At 33.9% G+C, this 23,785-nt stretch overlaps 4 protein-coding genes across 5 annotated transcripts; all 4 read left to right on the plus strand.

Annotated features, from left to right (window-relative positions):
• Positions 1-561: 561 nt before the first annotated feature.
• Positions 562-5,400, plus strand: LOC133705260 (glutamine synthetase leaf isozyme, chloroplastic-like). Of its 2 annotated transcripts, none has more exons than XM_062130401.1 (14): positions 562-872; positions 1,849-2,118; positions 2,310-2,349; positions 2,463-2,566; positions 2,650-2,698; positions 2,810-2,916; positions 3,099-3,186; positions 3,284-3,412; positions 3,524-3,598; positions 3,934-3,987; positions 4,087-4,124; positions 4,230-4,389; positions 4,498-4,558; positions 5,021-5,400. In XM_062130401.1, the coding sequence occupies exons 2-14, from the start codon at positions 1,865-1,867 to the stop codon at positions 5,158-5,160; spliced, it is 1,299 nt and encodes a 432-aa protein (XP_061986385.1). In that variant the 5' UTR covers positions 562-872; positions 1,849-1,864; the 3' UTR covers positions 5,161-5,400. The 2 variants fall into 2 exon arrangements, with proteins under 2 accessions (XP_061986385.1, XP_061986386.1); XM_062130402.1 differs by lacking the exon at positions 562-872 and adding an exon at positions 1,382-1,672.
• Positions 5,401-7,582: 2,182 nt separating this feature from the next.
• LOC133704931 (membrane protein PM19L-like) lies at positions 7,583-8,799 on the plus strand. The gene is made up of 4 exons (XM_062129998.1): positions 7,583-7,951; positions 8,059-8,278; positions 8,412-8,457; positions 8,559-8,799. The coding sequence occupies exons 1-4, from the start codon at positions 7,825-7,827 to the stop codon at positions 8,676-8,678; spliced, it is 513 nt and encodes a 170-aa protein (XP_061985982.1). The 5' UTR covers positions 7,583-7,824; the 3' UTR covers positions 8,679-8,799.
• Positions 8,800-13,357: 4,558 nt separating this feature from the next.
• Positions 13,358-17,862, plus strand: LOC133704759 (protein ABCI12, chloroplastic). Its single transcript, XM_062129720.1, has 8 exons — positions 13,358-13,771; positions 14,131-14,247; positions 14,733-14,969; positions 15,279-15,443; positions 15,606-15,681; positions 16,201-16,265; positions 16,881-17,056; positions 17,561-17,862. The coding sequence occupies exons 1-7, from the start codon at positions 13,436-13,438 to the stop codon at positions 17,031-17,033; spliced, it is 1,149 nt and encodes a 382-aa protein (XP_061985704.1). The 5' UTR covers positions 13,358-13,435; the 3' UTR covers positions 17,034-17,056; positions 17,561-17,862.
• Positions 17,863-19,391: 1,529 nt separating this feature from the next.
• LOC133704264 (F-box/kelch-repeat protein At3g23880-like) lies at positions 19,392-23,020 on the plus strand. The gene is made up of 3 exons (XM_062129046.1): positions 19,392-20,859; positions 21,791-21,846; positions 21,981-23,020. The coding sequence occupies exon 1, from the start codon at positions 19,414-19,416 to the stop codon at positions 20,821-20,823; it is 1,410 nt and encodes a 469-aa protein (XP_061985030.1). The 5' UTR covers positions 19,392-19,413; the 3' UTR covers positions 20,824-20,859; positions 21,791-21,846; positions 21,981-23,020.
• The last annotated feature ends 765 nt before the right edge of the window (positions 23,021-23,785 follow it).

Raw genomic sequence — 23,785 nt, forward strand, 5'->3', positions numbered from 1 at the left:
CACACATGATATGATGATGATAGGGCATGTTTGACCACTGAAAAGCATGCACGCACCTTCAACTTTTTAATTTAAATATTAATTAATCAAGAGAAAATGATCAAATTGCCGGCCATGGTTACGAAATTAACTTAAAAAAAACTATTTGAAAGAAATAAAAAGCCCCTGAGCACTTGTTTTATTTTTTCTTGACCCAGGAGTAAAGATGTCCTTTCAAATAACAAAAAGACAAAAATATCCTTATCAACAATTTAAATTTTTTTTTTAAATTCAAGAGTAATATAATTAACTTACTATTTCGAAAACGTGAAAAAGATGTATAGACCACTGTACAACACCTTAATCACCAATTTGTCATGGAAAAACACCAAATTACTCCCGCAACCAAACACATCTCATTTTTTCTTGGAGGGGGGGAAAACAAATAATTTCAACTAAGTCTGGTGTAGAGCATTTTCCCACGTGTTTTAGGAGCATATACCTTAATCTTGCATGCAATACACAATATAATTTAATTCAGCTCCCAGCTTCTGTCAGTGCTAGCTTGAGGTAGAAATAGAGAGCTGAAAACCTTGAGATCGAAAGAACCTTATCTCTAATAATTTTTATGTAGTCCAGAGCTTCTCTTGGTGTCGTCAAAGAGACCAAAACCTATTTTCCGCCACTCATAGCTCGCCCCTATCTGCTTGGGAAAAGCCAAGAGACCTTTTTGTTTTGATCATTAAAGCCTTTAGTTTAATGTTACACTAATATATACTTCTGCACCATACACAGTCCCCCCTCTCCCTTCCCTCTCTCTGCTAAGGCAACTTCTGTCTGCTGCACAACCCACATTCCAGTCTCTCTTCCAGCCATTTTCAGGCAGTTCCCAGGTAATTAAGAACCTTGTTTACTTCTCTGCCAGCTCTTTTTATGGGTTTCCTTGACAATGGTAGCTTTGTATGATGACCTAAATTAGACTTTGGATAGTAGGCAAAGAGCATATATCTGGCACGTTTTCCTCATATCTACCAAGTTCTTGATATTTGAGACAATGAAAGCAACCTTAGGTTCTGTTACTAAACTTCTTACAAGTTTGAGTGTATCATTCATAGTTTGATCAATCTTGAGATTAATTTTTGAGAGAGCTTCATCTTCTAAAACCTGTTTTCCATTTCAAAGCTGTCATGATGGTATTAGATTCCTGCGCTACAGTAAAATCTTGGCTAGATTGCTACCAGCAAGCATGGGGTTCGTGGGGGTTCTTTTGGTCATTTAAAGAATAGAGCCCTTTATGAACTTTATGCCACTGAATGATCTGGTCCACACATGAGGAATGGTATTGGTAAGAGAATAAGCCAACCTATTAACCAGTGGACTATCACTATGGCCGTCCAATACGAAGTTCCCTACTTTAGATTTCTCTTTCCTTTCGGAGGGGAAACATTGTTTTATATTGAATTCTTGAAAACTGATCTCCCCCTTCTTTAAATTATGTTGTTTTATAGCTGACTGTAGTGACTATATTGCAGCATGTCAGAAATTAAGTGAAGGAACATTTGTTCGACCATTTTGGAAGTGAGAATTGAAATCTTTTAAGTTTTGGCATTTGTTATAACCAAACTGGAAATTTGATAGGAGGGTCCAGAAATAACTCAGATTCATTTTAAAGTTCATCTCTGTAGCTAGAAGAGTAAGTTTGTTTCTTGATCAATTATGAGGTTGATCCACTTTCATCTTTTGGTTTTGACTTTTGCTAATATAATTTGCCTGTCTACAGTTGACATGGTTGGCTAGACTACTGTGTTTATAATTTCCCGTTTGTCAAGTTTTGAAATCTTGGTCAGAATATTTGTTCTAATTTTCCAGGGAGGAATAGGTGAATATGGCACAGATTCTGGCGCCTTCTTCACAATGGCAGATGAGAATAGCAAAGAACTCAGCACCCGCAAGTCCCATGACTGCAAAGATGTGGAGTTCTCTAGTTTTGAAGCAGAACAAGAAAGGAACAGCTAAAAGCTCTGCTAAATTTAGAGTGTTCGCCGTCAAGTCTGAGAACGGCACTATCAATAGGATGGAGGATCTTCTAAATTTAGATCTTACTCCGTACACTAACAATTTCATTGCTGAGTACATCTGGTACTATCGTCTATGCTAATCTAATTTGATCAGTTCGAATAGCTATGATATTGTGTTTTCTGGATTGAGTTTGAGTTCACTTGGAATAGTAAATTTTAAGCTAGTTGCATCAGTAAGGTTATGGCATTGATCTTTCGGCATCTCAATGAGTAGACTTGGGATCACTTATGATACTATTCATTTTGATACAGGATTGGAGGATCTGGCATTGATCTTCGTAGCAAGTCAAGGGTAATAAGACGTTGGTGATATTACTTGGTGAAATAAATTGCATGCCTTTTCATTTAAGGATTAGATTTTCTCATGCCCTTTCTTTTTTCGTTGCTATCGGTTGATGTCTACAGACAATTTCAAAGCCTATAGAACATCCATCTGAGCTTCCCAAGTGGAACTATGATGGATCAAGTACTGGACAAGCACCAGGAGAGGATAGCGAGGTCATTCTATAGTAAGATCTCATGAAAAATCTGATAGCATTCTGCATTTCTTTCTATTATCAAGCAATAGTATTGACTTAACACCTTATCCCAGTCCCCAGGCAATTTTCAAGGACCCATTCCGTGGAGGAAACAACATCTTGGTGAGTGTTATCTAAGAAAAGTAACCAGTTATGGTTCTGATGAATTGAATTCTTAGGGAAATTGAACTGCATAAATCACTCCATTGACATTGTCTTGTCCATTCTACAAAGGTTATGTGTGATACATACACTCCACAAGGTGAGCCCATCCCTACAAACAAACGCCATCGGGCTGCTGAGATTTTCAGCAACAAGAAGGTTGTAGATGAAGTTCCATGGTATGTCTTCTTAAAGCTGTCTTGGTTTTACTTCCATACTTGTTTCAACACGTCAGTCTTCTGTTAGTTTTTTTCCTTTTAACAAATCAACATGCGCAGGCTTTGAAGTAGAGTTCATGTACTTTGTGATAAATATGTGGTTAGGATTAGATGTGCTAATCCTCTGTGATCTCTTAACATAGGTTTGGGATAGAGCAAGAGTACACCTTGCTTCAAACAAATGTAAAGTGGCCTTTGGGCTGGCCTGTTGGAGGTTATCCTGGTCCTCAGGTAATAGTCTGCTTGTAAAAAATTCCAGTTTTATTTTTGACATAACAATATAAGACATGGGATTTTAATATACAATGGTGATTTCTGTCTATTTCAGGGTCCTTATTATTGTGGAGCTGGCGCTGATAAATCGTTTGGTCGTGACATATCTGATGCACATTATAAGGCTTGTTTATATGCTGGAATTAATGTGAGCGGCACCAATGGGGAGGTTATGCCAGGCCAGGTTTGCCTCTTGCCTCTTGCCTTTAGCATTTTCATATCATGCACAACTCAATAATGTAGCTAACAGTGTAGCTTTCTTTAATCACTACATGAATATTTTGTTGTTATGCAGTGGGAATATCAGGTGGGTCCTAGTGTGGGCATTGATGCTGGAGATCATATCTGGATTTCAAGATACATTCTAGAGGTAATTCACCTTTGTATTAAAAATTTGAACGAAAGAAAGAAACTCTAAGGAGAAAGTTGGTGTATTGAAAAACATCTCTCCCTAAGCTCCAGTCACTTTTCTTATTCTATCAGTATCCTTGTCAAAGATTTGCCCTTGTTTTCTTCATAAACTTGCCCTCTTCTTCCTTCAATTAGTTTCGTGCTGCACTTTAAGGTATCTATAATTTATCAGCTGGCAAGTTTTGGAATACCCTAAATTGGAGATGGGTAAAACTGAAGATGGTTATGGGGGAGGATTTGAGTTTGTTTTAGCATCAAAATGATTTCTTTTTTTCTCATCCTCTGTTCTGACAGAGAATCACTGAACAAGCTGGTGTCGTGCTCTCACTCGATCCAAAACCAATAGAGGTATTAATACATATTCTCATTTAGCTTTATTCTGATTTTCAGAAAACAGTTTATAGTTCTCTTGAATATTATGAATGCATATATTCTCTGTGTTGGTAGGGTGATTGGAATGGTGCTGGATGCCACACCAATTACAGGTAACAGCATTATCATTTTACCTTGAAAATTAATGCTTTTATAGTACCAAGGCACACGAAATGTAAGAGAATACTGAGTGATATATATATTGCTATGTCTGACAGCACAAAGACCATGAGGGAGGAAGGAGGCTATGAAGCAATAAAGAAGGCAATCTTAAATCTGTCACTTCGCCATAAGGAACACATTAGTGCTTATGGTGAAGGAAATGAGAGAAGGTTGACAGGAAAGCATGAAACAGCAAGCATTGACACATTTTCCTGGGTATGCTCTTAAGATATATGAAATTCCAATGAACTGAAAACACATAAATCAGAAGGGAGTTTTTCTTTGCCATAAATTGTTAACAGGTTTTCAATTGTTAATGTGCAGGGAGTGGCTAATCGTGGCTGTTCCATCCGGGTGGGACGTGAAACTGAGAAGCAAGGAAAAGGTACTGAGTAAGCTAATTTTACAAAGACTCTTTTCAAAGTGATTGGTGCTTTAAGTGAATTAGTTTTAAACCTCTAGTCATATTTGGCATCACAACAAGACCAATGGATCATCCATGTATATATATATATATATATAGAGCAATTTGGCTTCAATCAATTTAAATGTCTTGTTAATTAGAAATATTTTCACAAAAGCATGAGACTTTACATGGCGTTCCCTTCAAGTAAGAATAAACATTGTCCACAAGTGTTGCAAATCCTGTGATGTTGTGACCATTTTCCTGAAAGTCTTTTGGATAGATTAAAATAAATGTGTTGGAATCGGTAGCTTCCCCAACTATACGAGTTATTTCCTATTTTTTACAATGTTATTGTTCTTCACTTTGGATCTGTCCTGAAATCAACATCTGCATTGTTGATCAATTTCCTGATTTTGCCTTTTATTTTCGTTTCGCTATTAGGTTACTTGGAGGATAGACGTCCAGCCTCAAACATGGACCCTTATGTCGTGACTGCGCTACTGGCTGAGACTACAATTTTGTACGAACCAACACTTGAGGCTGAAGCTCTTGCTGCTCAGAAGCTGTCTATGAATGTCTGATATTTGTTGGTCGAAGATAACCTGAAGAGACTCAGGGAGCAACACTTGGATCTAGTTGGCCTGCGCATGGGAAACTTCTCTCTTATTTCTTCTGGACAGATCCTTGTAAATAAAGTTCCTGATGAACAAGTATTCATGCCCAAGATTGTAAAATGGCCTCTTAGATTGAAGACATCCCGTGGATGAAAAGGATCTTCATGATTAGTTTCAAGTAACGAGTAATTTGTTTTGATGCTCAAACCATCGACGTTTTGAACCTTTCCCTGCAGCTAATTGAAAATTATGGGCAGACTTTATCAGGCACTATCAAATTGAGTTCTTGATTTATTTCCTTGGACTCGTGTGGAATTATCTAATATCATATTTAGATATGATACAGATGATGTTTCAAAAATCTGAGCCTAGGAATAGGGCTTTCAAGTTGGATAATTGATTAATCTATTAATTCTAATAATCTCATGTATTCTTCTTAGCTAGGAAGATTGATAACTTGTATTTGGTGTTTTGTAAGCCAATATGACTTATAACTAGTACCTGCAAAAGGGTTTTTTTATGGGAGGTAGAAACTCTTCAATGATTAACTAAACATCTTTTAAGAGAGAGAAAATACAATAATATTCTAGAGAGATGCTTTGAAAATATGCATACAATAGAGAATGAAGATTCTGAACCTTTTATTTTAAAGATCTCATAATGTATATATAACCCATGAGTTTTATCATTTTGTGACAAGAAGAGTCTGAAATGTAATTTTACTCTTATAGCATTCAATAAAAAATAAATATCCTTTACATCTATATTAATATTTGATAAAAATATGATGGGTTCTTAGAGAACTTTTATACATTTAAAAGGTATAAGGAGATTAAGATCCAAGATATCAAATGTAGTTGAGCCCATGAAAATTGAGCACTTCCCCAGGCTACAACCAAGGGAGGTGGGTTCGTTCTTTAAGTGATCCTAAGTAAGGCTGGTCATTTTTTTTGGTGTGCCCAAGGGAGAAGACGTCATGCCCAAAGAAAAATGATCATTCCATTGGGCGTGCCTAAGAAAGGATGGTCATTTCCCCAAACATGCCCAAGAGATGATGGTCCCTTAAGCATGCCTAAGAGAGGATGCACATTCTCTTGGTCCTCCTATGGGCATGTCCAAGGGAGGATGGTCATTCCCTTCAGCACGCCCAGGGGAGGAAGTTAGTCATTCCCTTAGGTGTGCCATGGCTTGGCACACTGCCAAATCATACCTCGGATTTGACTGATTGCCAAGCCCACGTACCAAAGTCCATGTACCTTGGACTTGATTGATTGTCAAGTCGAACTATCTTGGGTCTAGCATGTGTGCTAGACCCATATTATCTTGGACTTGGTTGTCTTTCAAGTCTAAATACATTAGGTCTGGTATATTTGTCAAACCAACATTACTTTTGACTCAGTTGACTACCAAGTATAGGTACCATGAACTTAGCTAACTATCAAGTCCGAATACATTGGATCTAGTATGTTTGTCAAACCCACTTTATCTTGGACTTGGTTCCCTGCCAAGTCCAAGCACTGTGGACTTGGCTAACTGTCAAGTTCAGGTATTATGAATCTGACATGTTTGTCAGATCCACATTACGTTGAATTTAGCTAACTGTTAAGTTTATGTAATTTGAATCTGATATGTTTACTAGATCCATGTTACTTTGGACTTGATTGCTTGTCAAATCAAGATACCTTGAGTTTGATATATTTATCAAATCAATGTTGTCTTAGACTCGATTGACTGTCAAGTCTAAGTACCTTGGATTTGATTGATTGTCAAATTTAGATATCTAAAGACTAATATATTTGCTAGATCCATTTCATTTAAAAAGATTTTTATTTATAAAAATCATAGCAAAAGAAAAAAAAAAAGTAAACTCATCGTATAAACTCTATGATTATCAGCTCGCACCTGGCAAGGTGGTTCTTATTTTGCTTCTTTCTGGCTGCCAAATATAATCTAGAAATTGTCTTAATGCTATAATAAATTGTCTTAATTATTTCCCATGCCACCAATTGAACGAATAGGACAGTCCAGAAGAGAGACGGAGAACCATTTACAAGTATCTGCTATAGCATTCAAGCTGGAAACTGAAAAATCTTCTTCTTTGTTTGCTGGGCGTGTAGGAAAATTTGTGCAGAAAAATATTTTCCAGTTGAAGTGATGTCTGGCTCACTTTCCATCAACCTAGCGAGAGAAAAGAAAGGACATGTGAACGCAGCTAATAGCTGGTGGTACTAATATTAGAAGGTAGATACAGGATTCAAGGAAACTTTATTCCTTGTTTATCTGCTGATAAAGGAAAAGTATATTATTCCAAGCAAAAGCAAAGCCCTGCAGTAAACAGACCGACAAGCCCCGCTTCAAGACTCAGGTTGATTCCTTCCCGTTCAATGAGGCAAGCCCATGGAAAGGACCAAGGGTAAGGAATTGAAGGCATTTCTTCAAAATCAAGACAACGCCATTTCATAATGGAAGTAAAGAGAGACATATCAATCTGGCAGAACCAGCAACTATCTATTAAAATTTCTGGATAAGACCAACTACTTGCATATATAATAATACAACGGATCTCTTCTTAGCATAACAAGCTAGGGTGACTAATTTTCTCCTTCTGTTTTTTGAGCCCGTCACAAGGCCATGGCTTCTGGAGCAAGCAAATCTGCTGCCTTCATGCTCTTAATCCTCAATATGGGGCTGTATTTTCTCATGATAGTAATCGGTTCATGGGCTATCAATCATGGGATTGTAAGATCTCGTGAAACAGGTGAATCAGATACCTTGCAGAGATATTTATTTTCACTTATGGATTGAATTTTTCAAGAAATTACTGACTGATATGCACTCGTGCTTTACCTGTGTGAATCTATACAGCGGCTATTTTGACAATCCCAGCACGCATCTTTCCGATATACTTCCCGATGGGAAATTTGGCAACAGGTTTCTTCATCATTCTCTCCCTTCTTGCCGGCGTTGTGGGCTTCACCTCCTCTATTACTGGACTTCATAACGTTTTTCTCTGGAATGCTCCAAACTTACACGCAGCATATGCGTCTTCTCTAGCATCATTGTCACTCACCCTTCTATCCATGGGGTTGATGCTTATGCTCTCTCACTCTGTCTTTACTTAGAATCTTCCATTTTTACTCTCAAACTCACATCGAATTTCAATTATTTCATGTTGGTTCATTCAAATTTACCAAGCCTTCTCTCAATGTGCATTGCAGATTCGCATGCAAAGAGATCGACATAGGCTGGACAGATTCAGTCTTGGTATGTCTTTCTTTTTCCTTTGTGTGTGTGTGTGTGTTACAAGCAACGAGGGAAAGACTTTCTAACAGTGCATGGTATTGGATGTTGATGTTGATAAACAGCGTACTCTAGAAGTGGTGACAATAATTGTGAGTGGAACCCAATTATTGTGCACTGGTGCTATCCATGTTGGAGTAGAAGATATGGTCGCACGACAGAAGAACCTGGGAGGAAGAGTTTGATTGAGCCTTCGATTTGAAGCCTGGCAACTTGTTCTGTATAAAAACACATATCTATCTGTACTGGTAATAAATTAAATTGGATTTGACCATTGAGTGAGTAATATTAATGTGTAGTTTTGTATATTATTTTTTATTTTATTTTATTTAATCAATTTAAAGTGTTTGTCTATTTTTATTATTGTTTGATTGAATAAAAAAAATATTGTAATAATTTTTTTTTAGCAAATGTAATCAGGTAAATGTTCCATCTTGTGAGATTAAATATTTTGATCTGCATCTATCTCTTGGTTTTTCAAATTTTATTTTCAGGTATTGTTAATGACTTTTTATTTATTTATTAGCATACATAGTTCTCAGTTTATTGATTTACATGTATGAATAATTTTTCTTTTATTTCCACTTAATATTTTTGAACTACAAAATACATTGAAAAAACCTGTATATACAGTTTTTTTTATAAGAAATAAAAATATTTGACCTGCGGCGGAGCGCAAGTTACATAACTAGTAAAAATCTAAAACATGTAGGCTAGGTACTGTTGAGCCGCACTATTCACACACACACACACACACACACAAGACATTGTAGATGGCAATGTACATTTTTTAATAATTAATTTTGATTTTCAAAATTTTATTTTAGGCAATTTAATCCTGATGAAAGACCAATTAATTTGGATTTTTTAGTCAAAGGTTTAATTGGAAGAATAAGGACTAAAATTAAAAGACGCCAAACATGGGTGATGTGCTAGAAGTTTTAGGAAAGATACATTTTGGTCCCTGAACTTTAAAAATATCGTATATTATACAATTTCAATACCTCAATATTTTTTCAATTTGATTTTGGTATAAAAACTCATTTTTATTATTTTTTAATCCTTAGTTGAGAGAGGAAAGAGAGAAAGAGGTCACTGATTTCTGGCGGTAGGGAGAGAACAATATCGTTGCACCGATTTAAAGCACCAAAATAGTCGATATTTGTGTCAAAAGGTTTTATTTGATGAGGTGAGTTTATATTAGGTGTTTACTGACCTTTAAAGTTCGTGTAAAAACATATATAGACTTGGGTAAATTTTTGGTTATGGGTTGATTTTAGTTTTGGGACAATTTTTTGGTTTTTTAGGTCATGAATATGTTTATCACGATTTCTAAGGTGTTTTATAAGTGTTTTGGATAAAGAACAGTTTGAAAAATGAGTTTTTGAATAAAAAACTTAAGTCTTAATTTTTCAGCTACCACAGTGGTCGAAATCTAAGCAAAACTAGATGACGCGTTGACTACTTCAGGAGGCGACGCATCATCTAATTTTTTTTTAAACAAATTTTAGGGCAGATAACATTTTGTCCCTCTAGACGCAACAAAGACAATAACAAGAGCCTAGTCATGCAAGCATGTTTGTGTAAGGGCCCTAGCTAAATAGGCCAAGTGGGTTGATTTAACTTGTCATGCCTAGCCTTTTCTTTTCTTTTATTTGTTTTTCGTTTCTATCTTTTTTTTTAACTAATACTTCTTCTTATATGTTTTTTTTTCAAATTTTTTTATTTATTTATATTTAAATTAATACTCCTTTTTGTTTTTTATTTTGTTCGGAGAGTCTCTTTTAAATAATAATTAATTTTTTAGTATGTATTTAATTTTTGAAGATTTTTTTCAGATTCATCTAATTTTTTTTATCTTTTGTATATATGGACTTTATTTTTTTAAAATAAAAAATGTTTTTTTCAGATAATATTTCAAATATGTGCAACCTAATATAATATTTGTTTTCCCTTTTATTTTATTCAATCAATTTAATGTGCATGTTTATTTCTATTATTATTATTTGATTGATTAAAAAAAATTATTTTAATAAATAAATTTAGCAAATACAACCAGATAAATTTCACGTCTTGCTCTACACATATAGCAAATAACCAAATTAAATATATTGATTTACACATGTCTCACGATATTTCTACTTTTATTTTTAGTTATCATTGATGGTTTTTTTTTCCATTTATTAACACACATGGTTCTCAATTTATTTGTTACATATATGCATAAACTTTTTGATTTTTAATTATAATTTCTTTTAACTACAAAAACATGTCGAAAAAGCCTGTGTACAAAAATTTTTGTTGAAAAATCACATCTAACCCATGACAAAGCTCGAGTCAAGTATCTAATATAATATAATTCTAGTTTATTTGTTTTACAATTGAAATCTTATCTTTATTATAATTCTTATTTTTAAAATTAGATGTGAATGTTTTTGCACTAAATGAGAGTTATTTATGTACATTATAATTATGAAATGTAGTAGAATATTACAAAATAAGCATACGAAACCACTAACTAAAAACATGTTTATTAAACTTGATTTGGATTGACATGTTGTTCTGATAAATGCAAATTTATAATTTAACTTGAATTGAGTTTCTAGTTGAATCCGACAAAATATTAACCTTATGAAACTCAATTGATCTAACTAGATTCTTAATGACTTGGTTAACTTGACTAAGCCCGGTTCAAACCTAAGTAGCTCAACTTCAAAGGAAAAAGGAGAGAGAAAAAACAACATTATTTTAATCAAAATAGTTAACTTATGTTGATTCAATGACCTAATAACTTAAATATTTTTTTGAGTTCATTCTCAAAATATATCTCACAATCATAATTAAAAGTATAATTTCTTATAAAACTACATGTGAATGTTTTAAATTGAAATTAACAAAAGTTAAAATAAGATTGAAAAGCGTTATCGCATATGAGTGAAAACATTAGTTATTGGAATAATGTTTTCATGGCTTTACAATTCCCACTAAAAAACTTAAAACTAGTTAATGAGAGCATTAAAGTCTTTTTAGAAGGTCCATTAGTCATTGCTAAATTGATCGGGAGAAAATATATTTTTTTTCTTTTCAAAAGCATAATGAAATGATCAAAATGCTCTTGAAAAAAAAAATTAAAATTGATGTCAATGAAAATTTTTGTTTTTCACAATGGTTTTTTATTATTATCAGTTGAACTAAGAAGCAATTTGATACTTGATCAAATATAAAAAGCAAAAAAATAGTAAAATAACTAAAATAACCTTAAAAACAAAAAAAATAAAACTGGCGTCAATGTGATTTTTTTTTATTTTTTCACAACGAATTTTTTTTAATATTATTATAAGGTTAATTTTTTTTAATATTATTATAAGGTTAGCTTAGAGGCTACTTGGTTTTTGACTAAATACAAAAATAATAGAAAAACAAAAAGTTGTTGGCACTTGCTATGCACGTGTCAATATGTAAGAGATGCTAATACTCTTTAGACAGCGCATCTAGCACCTTTTGGTAGCCAAAATCCCTTTTTTGTTGTGTCATTGAAAGTGTTGTTGTGTCCTTTTTTCATATGAGGGTGGTGAGTATGGTTGCTTGTGGCATGGATTGTTGTCAGCTACACTTTCCTCTTATTTTCTATTTTATCCCCTTGAAATTTGTGTTGGCCATGTAAAGTTTTAAAGTTATCATTTGGATTTATAGAGATTTCTACTTTGATTTTTATTCTTTTGATTTTTAATTTTTGTTCTTGATCTTTTCGTAAAACTTTGGTTTGTTTTCAATTTCATCATTCAATCTTAATTTGGGATCAATGGTTTTTTTCTAATTTGATCCTTATTTTTTTTTATTTTTTTGGGCCATTTGTTAAATTGATTTTTCTTTTTAATTTCACACTACAATGAAAAATCAAATTTATTTTGTGTTTCAATTTTATCTTCATTCTTTTATTGCTAAATTTCTTTGAATCGTTTTGTATGATTGAAATATATATTTTTTAATTTTATTCTTCAACATTTGATTGATTGAAAATATAGTTTCATGGTTTTTTTTAGATATTCTGGTTTAATAAGTCGAGTTACAGGTTTAAAAAGTCAATGCGAGTTGATATTTGATTTTTTTAAATAGGTTTTGTGATTTTCTTTTCTATTGAGTTATCTCGATCTCAAGAACTGGATCGCGAGTTTGATAGGATAACTCGAGTTAACTCGACCCTAATTATCAAGTTTACAAGTTTATCATACTAACTCAAATTGATTCAAACTGATTTTTTTAGTTTTTTTTTTTACTTTAATTCATTATTTTTATTTAATAAGTTGAAAATTAAGTTATATCATTATTGCAGGTTTTTTAAGAATTTGTTTCAAGTTATAATAATCATTATATTTTTTTTTATCGGGTTATCTCGATCTCATGAACTGGATCACGAGTTTGATAGGATAACTAGAGTTAACTCGACCCTAATTATCAGGTTTACAAGTTTATCATACTAACTCAAGTTGATTCAAACTGATTTTTTTAGTTTTTTTTTTACCTTAATTCATTATTTTTTATTTAATAATTTGAAAATTAAGTTACATCATTATTGTTGGTTTTTTAAGAATTTGTTTCAAGTTATAATAATTATTATATTTTTGTTCATATATTGTTGTTAATTATTTTTTTATTGTTTAATTAAAATAATATTAATTTTTTTACCCAATCAAGTTTACAACTTGAGTTGCAAATTTTTTTAAAAAATTATATTTGCAACACCTAAATATATTTTATATAAAAAAAATAAATAATCAAGCACACATTTTGTTTATATTGACGGGTTCATCCCTCGTATTTTTCAAGTGCTGTCTAATAAATAATAATAATAAAAGGGATAATTCCCGCCATTTTAGAACATAACAAACTGCACTAGAGGAACCGTACCAAAAAAAAAAAATTCCCTTCAAAAAACACACCGATGAACTGCACGCACTGTACTATCCAAACGGTCACTTTCCCTGTGCTGCCTGCAAGAGCCAGTTCAAAAACCCTAATTTCTCCGTTTCTTGCACAAGTTTACCCTAAAAGTACTTTTAAAAATGCCCATCAAACTTTGAAACTGACAAGTTTCAAAGTCAGAGCTTCACTGGACAATTCTGGCGATACCAACAACTGGGTCAGCCGGTTACCCATCGGAGCTTTATCCGGCGATAAGATATTCAAGTTGATTTCCGGTGCCACTGCTAGTCCCATTGGCCAATTCATTTCTTCACCAACCACGTTTTTACATTCTGTGGACCCCAGAATCAAATTGGTAAACAAAAAGTTTGGATTTTTAGATGCCAATTCTTTGTTCTGGGCTTTTTTATTTTTATTTTTTTCATTTGTGTTCTTGCAATTTTTCTTCTATTGGATAAGATCTGGGCTTGCTGATATATGGGTAATTTCGTTTTTTCTTGATTATTTTGGAGAAATCTGATTGATTTGATATGTGGGTTACTTCCATTTTGCTGGGTTTTGATTAAATCAGCAGTGGAAGTTAATTGTATGATAGGACTTGAATATTTTGTGATGTTGTAAATGATGGGAGTTTATAGTTTTCATTTATATGGAGTTTTGAGAAAGTAATGTTTATGTTTGTGTAAATTCGAAACATGTGTATTGGTTATGCAGATATGGCTTCTGGCTCTAGTTGTTTTACCAGCGCGATCGCATATCGTGATGCGTTTCGGATTGGTAGTTTACATTGCTCTTTTGTCTGTATTGGTTCTCCCAAGGCATGTGTGGATGGTAAGTAATCAAATTCTCTGACTTGTAACATGCAAAGAGGTTTTGAAATAATTTGGTTAGATTACATTGTTATTAGTTAAAAAGAAAGAAAATGCAAAAGAATTTTTGGTAATTCAGGGACATTGTGTTGGTATGTCTAAAATAGAATGGTTGCGATACATGTTTAGGTTGTTTAGATCTGAGTTTAGTTTTCTGAGTTACAACTTCAATATTGTTATGCAAAAGATATGCTTGTCATTAAATTCCGTTGTTTATATTGCTAAATATTGATTCTTTTTTTAATAAAAAGGATTTCTGCTCAAAGTGACTGGAAGAAGGTTGTTCTTTGTGGGGAATTGTTCTAAATGTCTCTTTAATATTTTATGACTTTTTATGTTTTGTTATGTTTTTTGGTGTTAAATAATGTGGTATGTTGTTACATTTGAATAATAAGCAATATGTTGTCGTGGTTGTTCTCCGTGCTGAATTTGCAGCAATCCTTGTAGGATCAATTGGGAAGAGTGTCATTGCTTTCTGGAATCCTATTTATTACATTGGGTTTAGGATCAGATGGTGTGCCTCCACTTGTCCAGTTGAGAACGCCACCACCTGCCATCACAGGCTTGCCTAATCTTCCAATGTCTTTGAGCGGCTATTCGTATTTAATCATGAAGCTAGGGCCTTTACAGTTTACAAGGAAGGGCTTGTCAGTAGCAAGCACAGCTGCATGCTTAACCTTCACTGTAAGTTGCTTTTCGTTCTCAACATCCTTTTTCTTTCTTTATTATAGTGTGTCTGTGATAATTAATTCTTTCATATCTGCGTTGTGCACATTTATGGGGTGATTTTACTTGCACACACGTGAAACACTCTTGCATATTGTTTACTGGGGTTGCTTCAGAGAACAAAAAAGTTGATTTTTTTTTAATTCAAAATTCATAAAGTTTCTATTTTTTTTTGTGCTGATTAGACTAGTAATATTCATTTCTGTACCCAACTACATATGTCCAAGAACAAATTGCATCTTTTTTTTGTCTGTTTTTCCCTAAAAGGTCTTCCAAAGTGCGAGCCTTTGCCTGGCAACCACAACTCCTGAACAACTAGCGTTTGCTATGCGGTGGTTTATGCTTCCCTTAAGATACATTGGTGTTCCAGTGGCTGAAATAACTCTTACTCTCTTACTATCATTGAGGTTCATCAATCTAGTCTTTGATGAGGTGAGAGTCCGATTTTTTCCATTAAATTGAATTACGTGTTTTTTTACCCATTTGATTTCTCCTAGTATAACATTACATGTTTTTTTTCCCATTTGATTTCTCTTAGTATAGCATTAATAAATGTTTTTTTTTTTAATTTAATTGAAAAGTTATGGTTTACAGGTCCGAAATGTTTCACTAGGGATTGTATCTCGCAGGATAAAATGGAAGCAATTGACGATTATTGAGACGATAGATAGTAAGTAAACGGCTACAATCTCTTCCCCCTTTCTCTTGTTTTTGGGAGGGACAGGGGATGTTGCATGGTCCGTGGGAGTTTTGATTCTTCTGGAAATTATTTGGATGGCGAATACCCAGAAAATGTCTATTGGTATTTCTGTATCTTTTTTGGATTGTGTTAACTTTTTCTTAAGCTCTCAATGGAGACTCAGAGTTTCATTGCTAGTCTAATGGAACCTTCCAGCCATCTTCCTTTACTTTTATTGTTATGCATTGCAAGCAATATTTTTATTTATTACACAGCATACACTTTTATAAAGAGTTCATGGTTTTTGACTGGGATAAAGAGTATACAATATCAAGAGTTCATGGTTGGTGCCTGCTCTAAAAAAATTATAATTTGAGGTTTTACAGGGATAATAAGTTCCATGTTTTAAAGAACTAGGAATATGCCGGATATTGTTCTGATGGATGGGATGGTAGACTATCTTCTATGTATGTTCTGTTATAGTTTTTAATTTGGTGTTTAACTTTTCAGTTTTCGCTTCCTATATACGTCGGATCTTCAAGAATATTTTTAGCCACGCAGAGCAGATATCTCAGGTTTATATCTGAACCCACTCTTCCTCACAATTTATCATCAGTTTTAGTGCTTGTGATCTACTGTATTGGTGAGTTTTCTACCTACACCGAAGGCTGTTCTTTGAAAGTCAGGGAGCTGGTTATATGTAACAAATTTGACCAGAATAGTACGAGAAAATTAATCTGTGATCTCATTTGAAAAATAAACTCTTGCTTGAAATTATGCTGTAGGATTTTCGATATAGCATCTTCCTCAAAAAATATAAAATAACTGGGTAAAGGCACAACTGGATTAATTATTCACTTTTGCGTTTCAGCATTACACTTATATATGTTTAATAAAAACGGTTGATTGTAATTTTTGATTTTGGAAACAGTTTTGAGAATCTACACCCCCATGATTAGTGCAGATCCTGATATATGTGCGTCTTCCCAAGTCATTCTTGTATCGATGTATAATCTTCTTGGCCATGTATATTAAATTATTGAATGTAATTATGGTTTTCTGATATGTGTTCTCCTCATGACATTGTGGACTATATGCATTAGACCTAAAGCCAGTTACAATTAGCTTGGAAAATCTTGCTATCCAAAGACTTCTGCTTTTAATATTCCAGATGTTGTGGCATCTTACAGGCAATGATTGTCCGGGGTTTTAGAGGTGACAGCAACTCCCATAAAATCTATTTCTTATCAGACTCATCGATTGGGATGGCAGATTTTGTTTCTCTGCTATGCTTGATTGGTGTTGTAGGTGCTGCTCTCTTGTCTGACTATTACTTGGTCTGATTTCGTGTTCCACCATTGCCTTGGTAAGTTCTTTCTTCGTACTAAAAATATCTACTGGACTTCCAAATAGAAGCTGCTTGTCATGGTTGCTTTAAGACATTTATAATTATTGTGCCTTGAAGTTTATGAAATAATAAGATAAAGTTTATGACTCGACAAGTGCAAGCACTTAAAAACGGTAATAACATTTTTTTTTCTTCTCTACGGTGACAAGGAACCTTTTTTTTTTAATTAAAATTATAATTAATTGTTCAAAGTTCAAACTATCTTCTTTTTTGAAGGCAACAACGTGCTTTTTGAGTCGTAATTGTACTGTAATATTAGTAACTAGTATGATTTCCGGTAATTAGTTAATTTATTGAGAAAGAAGATAAAATATGACGATACAATCGATAAAAGTATTAATAGTTCGAAATTTTAAGGCACTATAATAGAATGCCTTCAAGTAACCATATAAATTGCCACAGATAGAATCCTCGCTGTTTTATTTTCTAGATATTTGCATCACATGAGTGACTTGCTTGCAGGTAACTGGGCTTGCTTAGTCGTTGATGCCATGGATGTGTACAAAATCATCCACGAGCAAGTGGGATTTTGATACATTGTATGTAGCTGTTGTCTGAATGATGGTTTGGCCAGGTGAGTGATATCCCTCATGCTTGCAGGCTTAAATCTGTAGTTTTCTCAAACAAAACTACGATTTTGATACATTGGATTCTTGGAGACAGCATCTGGCCCTTGTGTCTCATGTTGTGCTATTTTGTATATTATTCCAGTGGTGTTTTTTGATGGCAAATTTAGGAATAAATAAGCTGTAAGATCTCCCTAATCATTTCCTTTTGAGAAACGAGAGGGACCCATCTCTTATGCGCCTTGAGAGGGAACAGTGCTCCCTTGCATTCACCCCCTTTTATATGGGTTTTTTTTTTTTTTTTGAAAAATAACAGTCTCGTTAAAATTTTATCAGAATGTTTGAGGGTTTGATAACGGTTTGCACTCCACTATGGTTTTAAGAGAATGTTTGGAAACGTGGTTATTGTGTTTCTTTAAATTTTATTTTATTTTTGTTAAAAATTATTATTTTTTTATATTTTTAATTGTATTGATGAGCTGATTTTAAAAATAATTTTTAAAAAATAAAAAAATATTATTTTGATGCATTTCTAAGCAAAAAATACTTTAAACTGCGCTGTTATAATTCCAAACAGGTTTGAAGTATACATAACCGCTTCCACCATGTTTCAAAATGAATGTTTTTCATAAAAGTCAAAGCTAAAATTTTATAAACATGGCAAGGAGATAGGATTCAACATTCAATGGTTAAAAAAAAAAAGAAGATAAGATGACATGATAGAAAAAAAAGAAAGAAAGAAGTAATGAGTCACTGGAGATATAATAATTGTTTTTTATATAAAAGATTTTGATAAGATAATTATAATAATACCTTGAAAAATCATAAAAAAAGATTGTAATTGATTAAATATTTTGTTCGAAGGGGTTAATGTTTTGATTAAATGTTTTGTTTGGAGAGGTTAATTATAAACTTGTTTGATGATCCTTCAAGGTATTGTTAAAATCTTCTCATTAAAATTTGTCTAACATTATAATATGTAACACTCCACACTTTTTCATGCATTTGAAATTGATTAACTTGAATTAATTCAATAATAATAATAAATTTCTCATGAATGATCATTTAAAATCAAATTTTTATATTTAATTTTTAAAAAATATATTTTATATGATTTTATAATATTTATTGTTATTAAGCCTTGAGTCACGTATAAAATATGAAAACATTATTTTGATATATATATATATATATATATATATATATTTACCTTGTTTTGAAAATTATGGAATTTTTTTTTAAAAAATAGTGATTTCAGTTAAAAAATATCTTTTCACTAATTTAGATTCGTATGTTTTCTACTTATCTCAAATAGCTTAATTTCTTAACAAAATTTTTATTTTAATTACCACTCATTTTATTAGATAAAGATGATTGTTGTTTTGAAAAAGACTAGAATTTTTTGATGATAATATTATTAATTGTTTTATGGATAATTATGTATTAATACAATAAAAAGAATTTTGATAATAATATGCTAATTAATATTGAATGAGAAAAAAATTATCAACATTTATTCTAACTCTTTTCATTTTTTTTAATCAAATTAAGAACCCATGACTAAAAAAAAGATATTTATTCATCAATTTATCCATAGATGCAGAAAGTCTTCTCATTATTACGATGGAAAAGGTAAGTTTATGTTCAACAAAATACTATAAGAATATCAAAACCATGGAAAATTAAATAAAAAATCATCAATTTACGAAAAATATTTTAAAAACTACTTTAACAATCACTCCTCACGCAATGACAAACCGTACGAAACATCATAAAATCCATCCCCCAAACGTATTCACGCACAAAAACCAAACAGGGAAGAGAATCCCAGAAATGGAGTCTGAAAACAGAGAAAGCGAGGCAACTCACCCATTCCCAACCAACTCCAAGAACTCGCGAGTCACAGATCCAACTCTTAAAGACCCACCAATGCCAACCCCTTCTTCTTCAACATCACCTGGGCCATCTCAAAAACGGCAAAACAACGATCACAACCTCTCGCCACCACAAACCAATAAAAAAAGAACCAAGAAAACACCACCTCTACTGCCAAACCTCCCTCACGAACTCATCATTGAAATCCTATCTCGGTTGCCAGCCAAATCCCTAATCAAATTCAGGTGCGTTTCCAAATCATTCAAATCCCTGATTTCAAATCCCCAATTCATCAAAACCCATCTCGAAAAGGTCAAGAGTTTATCAAGAAACGACCCTGATTTCTCTCCAGAAATCGTTATTTCCTCCAGCGAGCCACTGTTTAGGCTCAAGAGCTGCTCACTTTACTCTGTTTATAATAACCCAGTGACTGATGCTGTTGTGCTTGATTACTATCTATTGAAGGATACTTATCGTTATGATTGGGTTGTTGGGTCCTGTGATGGGCTACTGTGTTTGGGTATTAAGCAGGATTTTGTGGTCTTATGGAACCCATCTACAAGGGTTTTTAACAGATTGCCTGATTTGGGATTTGCAAAGAAATTAGGGAGTTATACTGTTTTTGGGTTCGGTTATGATAGTCAAATAGATGACTATAAGGTGCTGGCTATGTTTTGTTTTCTGACTAAGAGTGTGTATGGAGGTAGTAGATATGTGACAAGAATTAAGGTTTGTGCATTGAAGGGTGAGTGTTGGAGGAGGCTTGAGGATTTTGGGCTTGGTCTTCCATATGATGTTTCAGGAAAACATGTTGATGGGAAGCTTTGTTGGCCGGTTATGCCTGAAGGGAGTGTAGGGTCAGCGTGGTCTATTGTTGCTTTTGATTTAGCCCAAGAGATGTTCGAGGAGGTTGTGCAGCCTGATTATGGGGCGGTTGGTTATGAGAGAGTGTTGGGGGTCTTACAAGGCCGGCTCTGTGTGATGTGTAACTATCAAGGGGTTCGTGCTGATGCCTGGGTTTTGAAGGAGTTTGGAGTTAGAGATTCCTGGACTAAGCTGTTTAGCATACCATATTTGGATGATCCTTTGTGGTTTCATTATTCAGTGCCTCTGTGCATTGATGTTGGAGGTGAGGTTCTGTTGGAGTACAAGTCAGTTTTAGTGATTTACAATCCCAAACATGGTACTTTCAGGTACCCTGTGATGAATGGTGCTAGCTCTTGTATAGAAGCAGATGTGTACATTCAGAGCCTGGTTTCACCCGTTGTTGATGGTCATGTCTAATGTTTTAGACAACAAGCATAATGAGAAACAACAGTGGTGGGTTCAAACCTTTTTGATATGCATCTAGTTGGTTGCTGTCTTTTCAATTTGATGAACATTGTGTTTTATTTGACAAAGAAAATCATGATCCTGTAAAGAATCTCTTGCTATTGTCTATAGAATAAGGGGTGCTAGAGTTATGACAAGCTTCTCTTTTCTTAATGAATTTTATTTTTGTCTGATTCTATTTTTCTTTGCTATCTGTATCTTTTCTAGGTTTTGTTTAGTCAATTGTTAAGTAAACTACAAAAAAAAGTGATGGATTTCATTCCTACAGGAACTGAACTTCTTCAACAAATTAACTAAAACTTGTATAAATCTTGCTAGAGGGCACAAACAATTACTATATACTGTTTTGCTTTTCTCTCTTAGCCTTTTTTCGAAGTCAAAATCTCTCTCTCTTTGCTTTTATTCAAAGTTGGCTGGCTGGATGCAATTTTCGGTGAGCTGGATTCAATCTTTCTATACGCTTCTATACAAATCAAGATTTCATAATTCTAAGATGCTATAATGCTTCTCTCTCGCTCTCTCTCTCTCTCTCTCTAATGAGAATGGTAAAGCTGTATGTTGATATCATAAATAGATGACCTTTTGTGGGCATGAACATGTTAATTTGTATGCTTGATTTGGACATTATTCACTGATTAATTTTGTGTAACTGGTGTTAGTTTATGCTTCTGTTTTTTCCTCTGGACAAGGAGAAATTGTGTATGCATAAATTAGCCCATCAGTGCTATTAGCTTGCAAATGGCGGACGATGCCATGCTATCCGGTAGGAAAGAGGATGTGTTGACTCAAAATAAAATATGGACGTCCTGAGCTCTCTAGTATAATTTTATCACACCGCAGACATGCAGTCAATGATCATTGCAAAAACACGCAATTGTATCTCTCTATTTTTACAAATTATTCGTTCTTTGTATTGCAGCGAACGCTACAATCATTAACCTCTGCATGTTACTTATCATTGAGAAAAAAATCAAGGTACTCTCCGTTTTTTTTAGGGGTAATAGAGTTGTGGTAAAACTGAAATTCCATTAGGGTTTTTTCTTCTCTCAGTCTAGGGTTCATGAGTTGTATATCTCTTTTTTTACGAACATTCCTTCATTGTATTGCAGAGAACTTACAGTAATTAATCTCTGCATATTACTTGCAAGAAATCTATCATGGAGAAAGGAATTAAGCAAGTCGGAAACAATCGCCATGAGTGAATATCCTGTGGAACTCAGCAAGCGGAAACTTGTTGCTCTCAAGCACACAAAGTTTGATAGAAAAACTAGCGCTACTTTGGCCAAATTAAAAAGAAAATTTCTTGGTGATCACAGCCGCGACCAACCTTCACAAAATCATTGAAGAACCTCAAACTGAAGATTCAGCAATTATGGTAAAAGAAAGGGACCTTCTTGAAGAAGAAACCAACGATCTTAGAAATCTGCCCGGAGACTTACCACTAGGAAGACCTGAACATATCTTAAGGATGATAAAAAGTTACAACCCCCCTGATATCCCTTCAGTCCCTACACTAAATAACGAACTGATTGAAAGATGCAGCAAGCCTTTTTGAGAAGCAGTTAACAGCTAGTGATTTGAAAGATAGTCAAAGCAGACTGACGATAAGCAAATCAGATGCCGGAAATTACCTCCATCCTTTGTTGAATGAAGGGGAGAATCTTGCTCACGGAATTGAAGTGAACACTTATGGTCCTGATGGCATGCAGTTTGGGATGACGTAAAAGATTTGTGCAGGCAAGACGCATGTCCTCTTCGGAAAATGGAAAGCATTTTATAACGAGTATGATTTGGAGATCATCAAGATTTCGTTACTATTTGATGTTTCGAAGACGTGAAACTCGGACACTTTGCTTCGTGATCAAGCGGAGAAGATTGCCGTGTTTGAACCAATCGACTGGAAAAGACCGAGGAATAATTGATCAAATTTTGATTGTCTTAACACTCTTCAAGATTTCATTCATGACAATGTTCAACTTGCTGCTTTATTTTTTAATCATCACTAGTTCTTAGGATTAGGTAGTAGTCAGTAGAGATTATAGGCCAAGAATCCCTCGTAGGATTGGATAATGACATTTTTTAGGACTTACTGTGGGACATTATTTGGCATGGATGTCATCGAAACGATCAAAATCTTGTTGCTGATTCATTCTTGCTCTATGATGGTGATGGAGATGATCCATTTTCTTATAAGCAAAGTGTTGATAAAATTTACACCTTTAAAAACACATGATTCAGACAATGTTTCAACATAAAATGAAACACCATACTCAGCATTTGGCATTCATTGATGAAAACACCCATAACATTGTTTGGTTATTGTCCGACCATCTGCGGGTATATTTATATTCTCACTAACATTAGGGTTGGTGCTGCTTGACAGAATTATTCTTGTAACATTGTAACAGTGAAATCTCTGCAACTCTACAGATTTGGCTAAATTGCCGAACCATGTCAATTCCTACTGTGTGTGTGCTTGATTTCTCTTCCTTCTTGTTCTCTTTTATTTTATAGCTCTACACTAAAATTGTCTACACAGCATACCGACAACTCAACCTTCTGATTGCATCGTCCCCCCCCCCCCCCCCCCCCTTACACACAAGTTACAAATCTCTTGGACCTTGCCACAAGGAGCTAACAATGAAATTCCCTGGAGTTTCAGTTAGAATTCCTCAACATCCAGTTGGATATGTAATCAATAATTTGGAAGACAATAAAGTTTGATTATTCCAACAGGTGTTAATATAAAATTATTTTTTCGCTCCACCTAGGATGAAAGGTCACAACAAACATGGCTACAGGAACAAAGCATATGCAGGGCAGTAAGTCAAGTAAAATTCCTGCCTATAAATGAGAAGGATGACAGTACAAAACCATCCTGCCTGATGCAATCCTGGTACTCTCAAGGCTAGCA

The sequence above is a fragment of the Populus nigra genome, chromosome 10 (genome assembly GCF_951802175.1).
Source record: "Populus nigra chromosome 10, ddPopNigr1.1, whole genome shotgun sequence".
NCBI classification, from domain to species: Eukaryota; Viridiplantae; Streptophyta; class Magnoliopsida; order Malpighiales; family Salicaceae; genus Populus; species Populus nigra.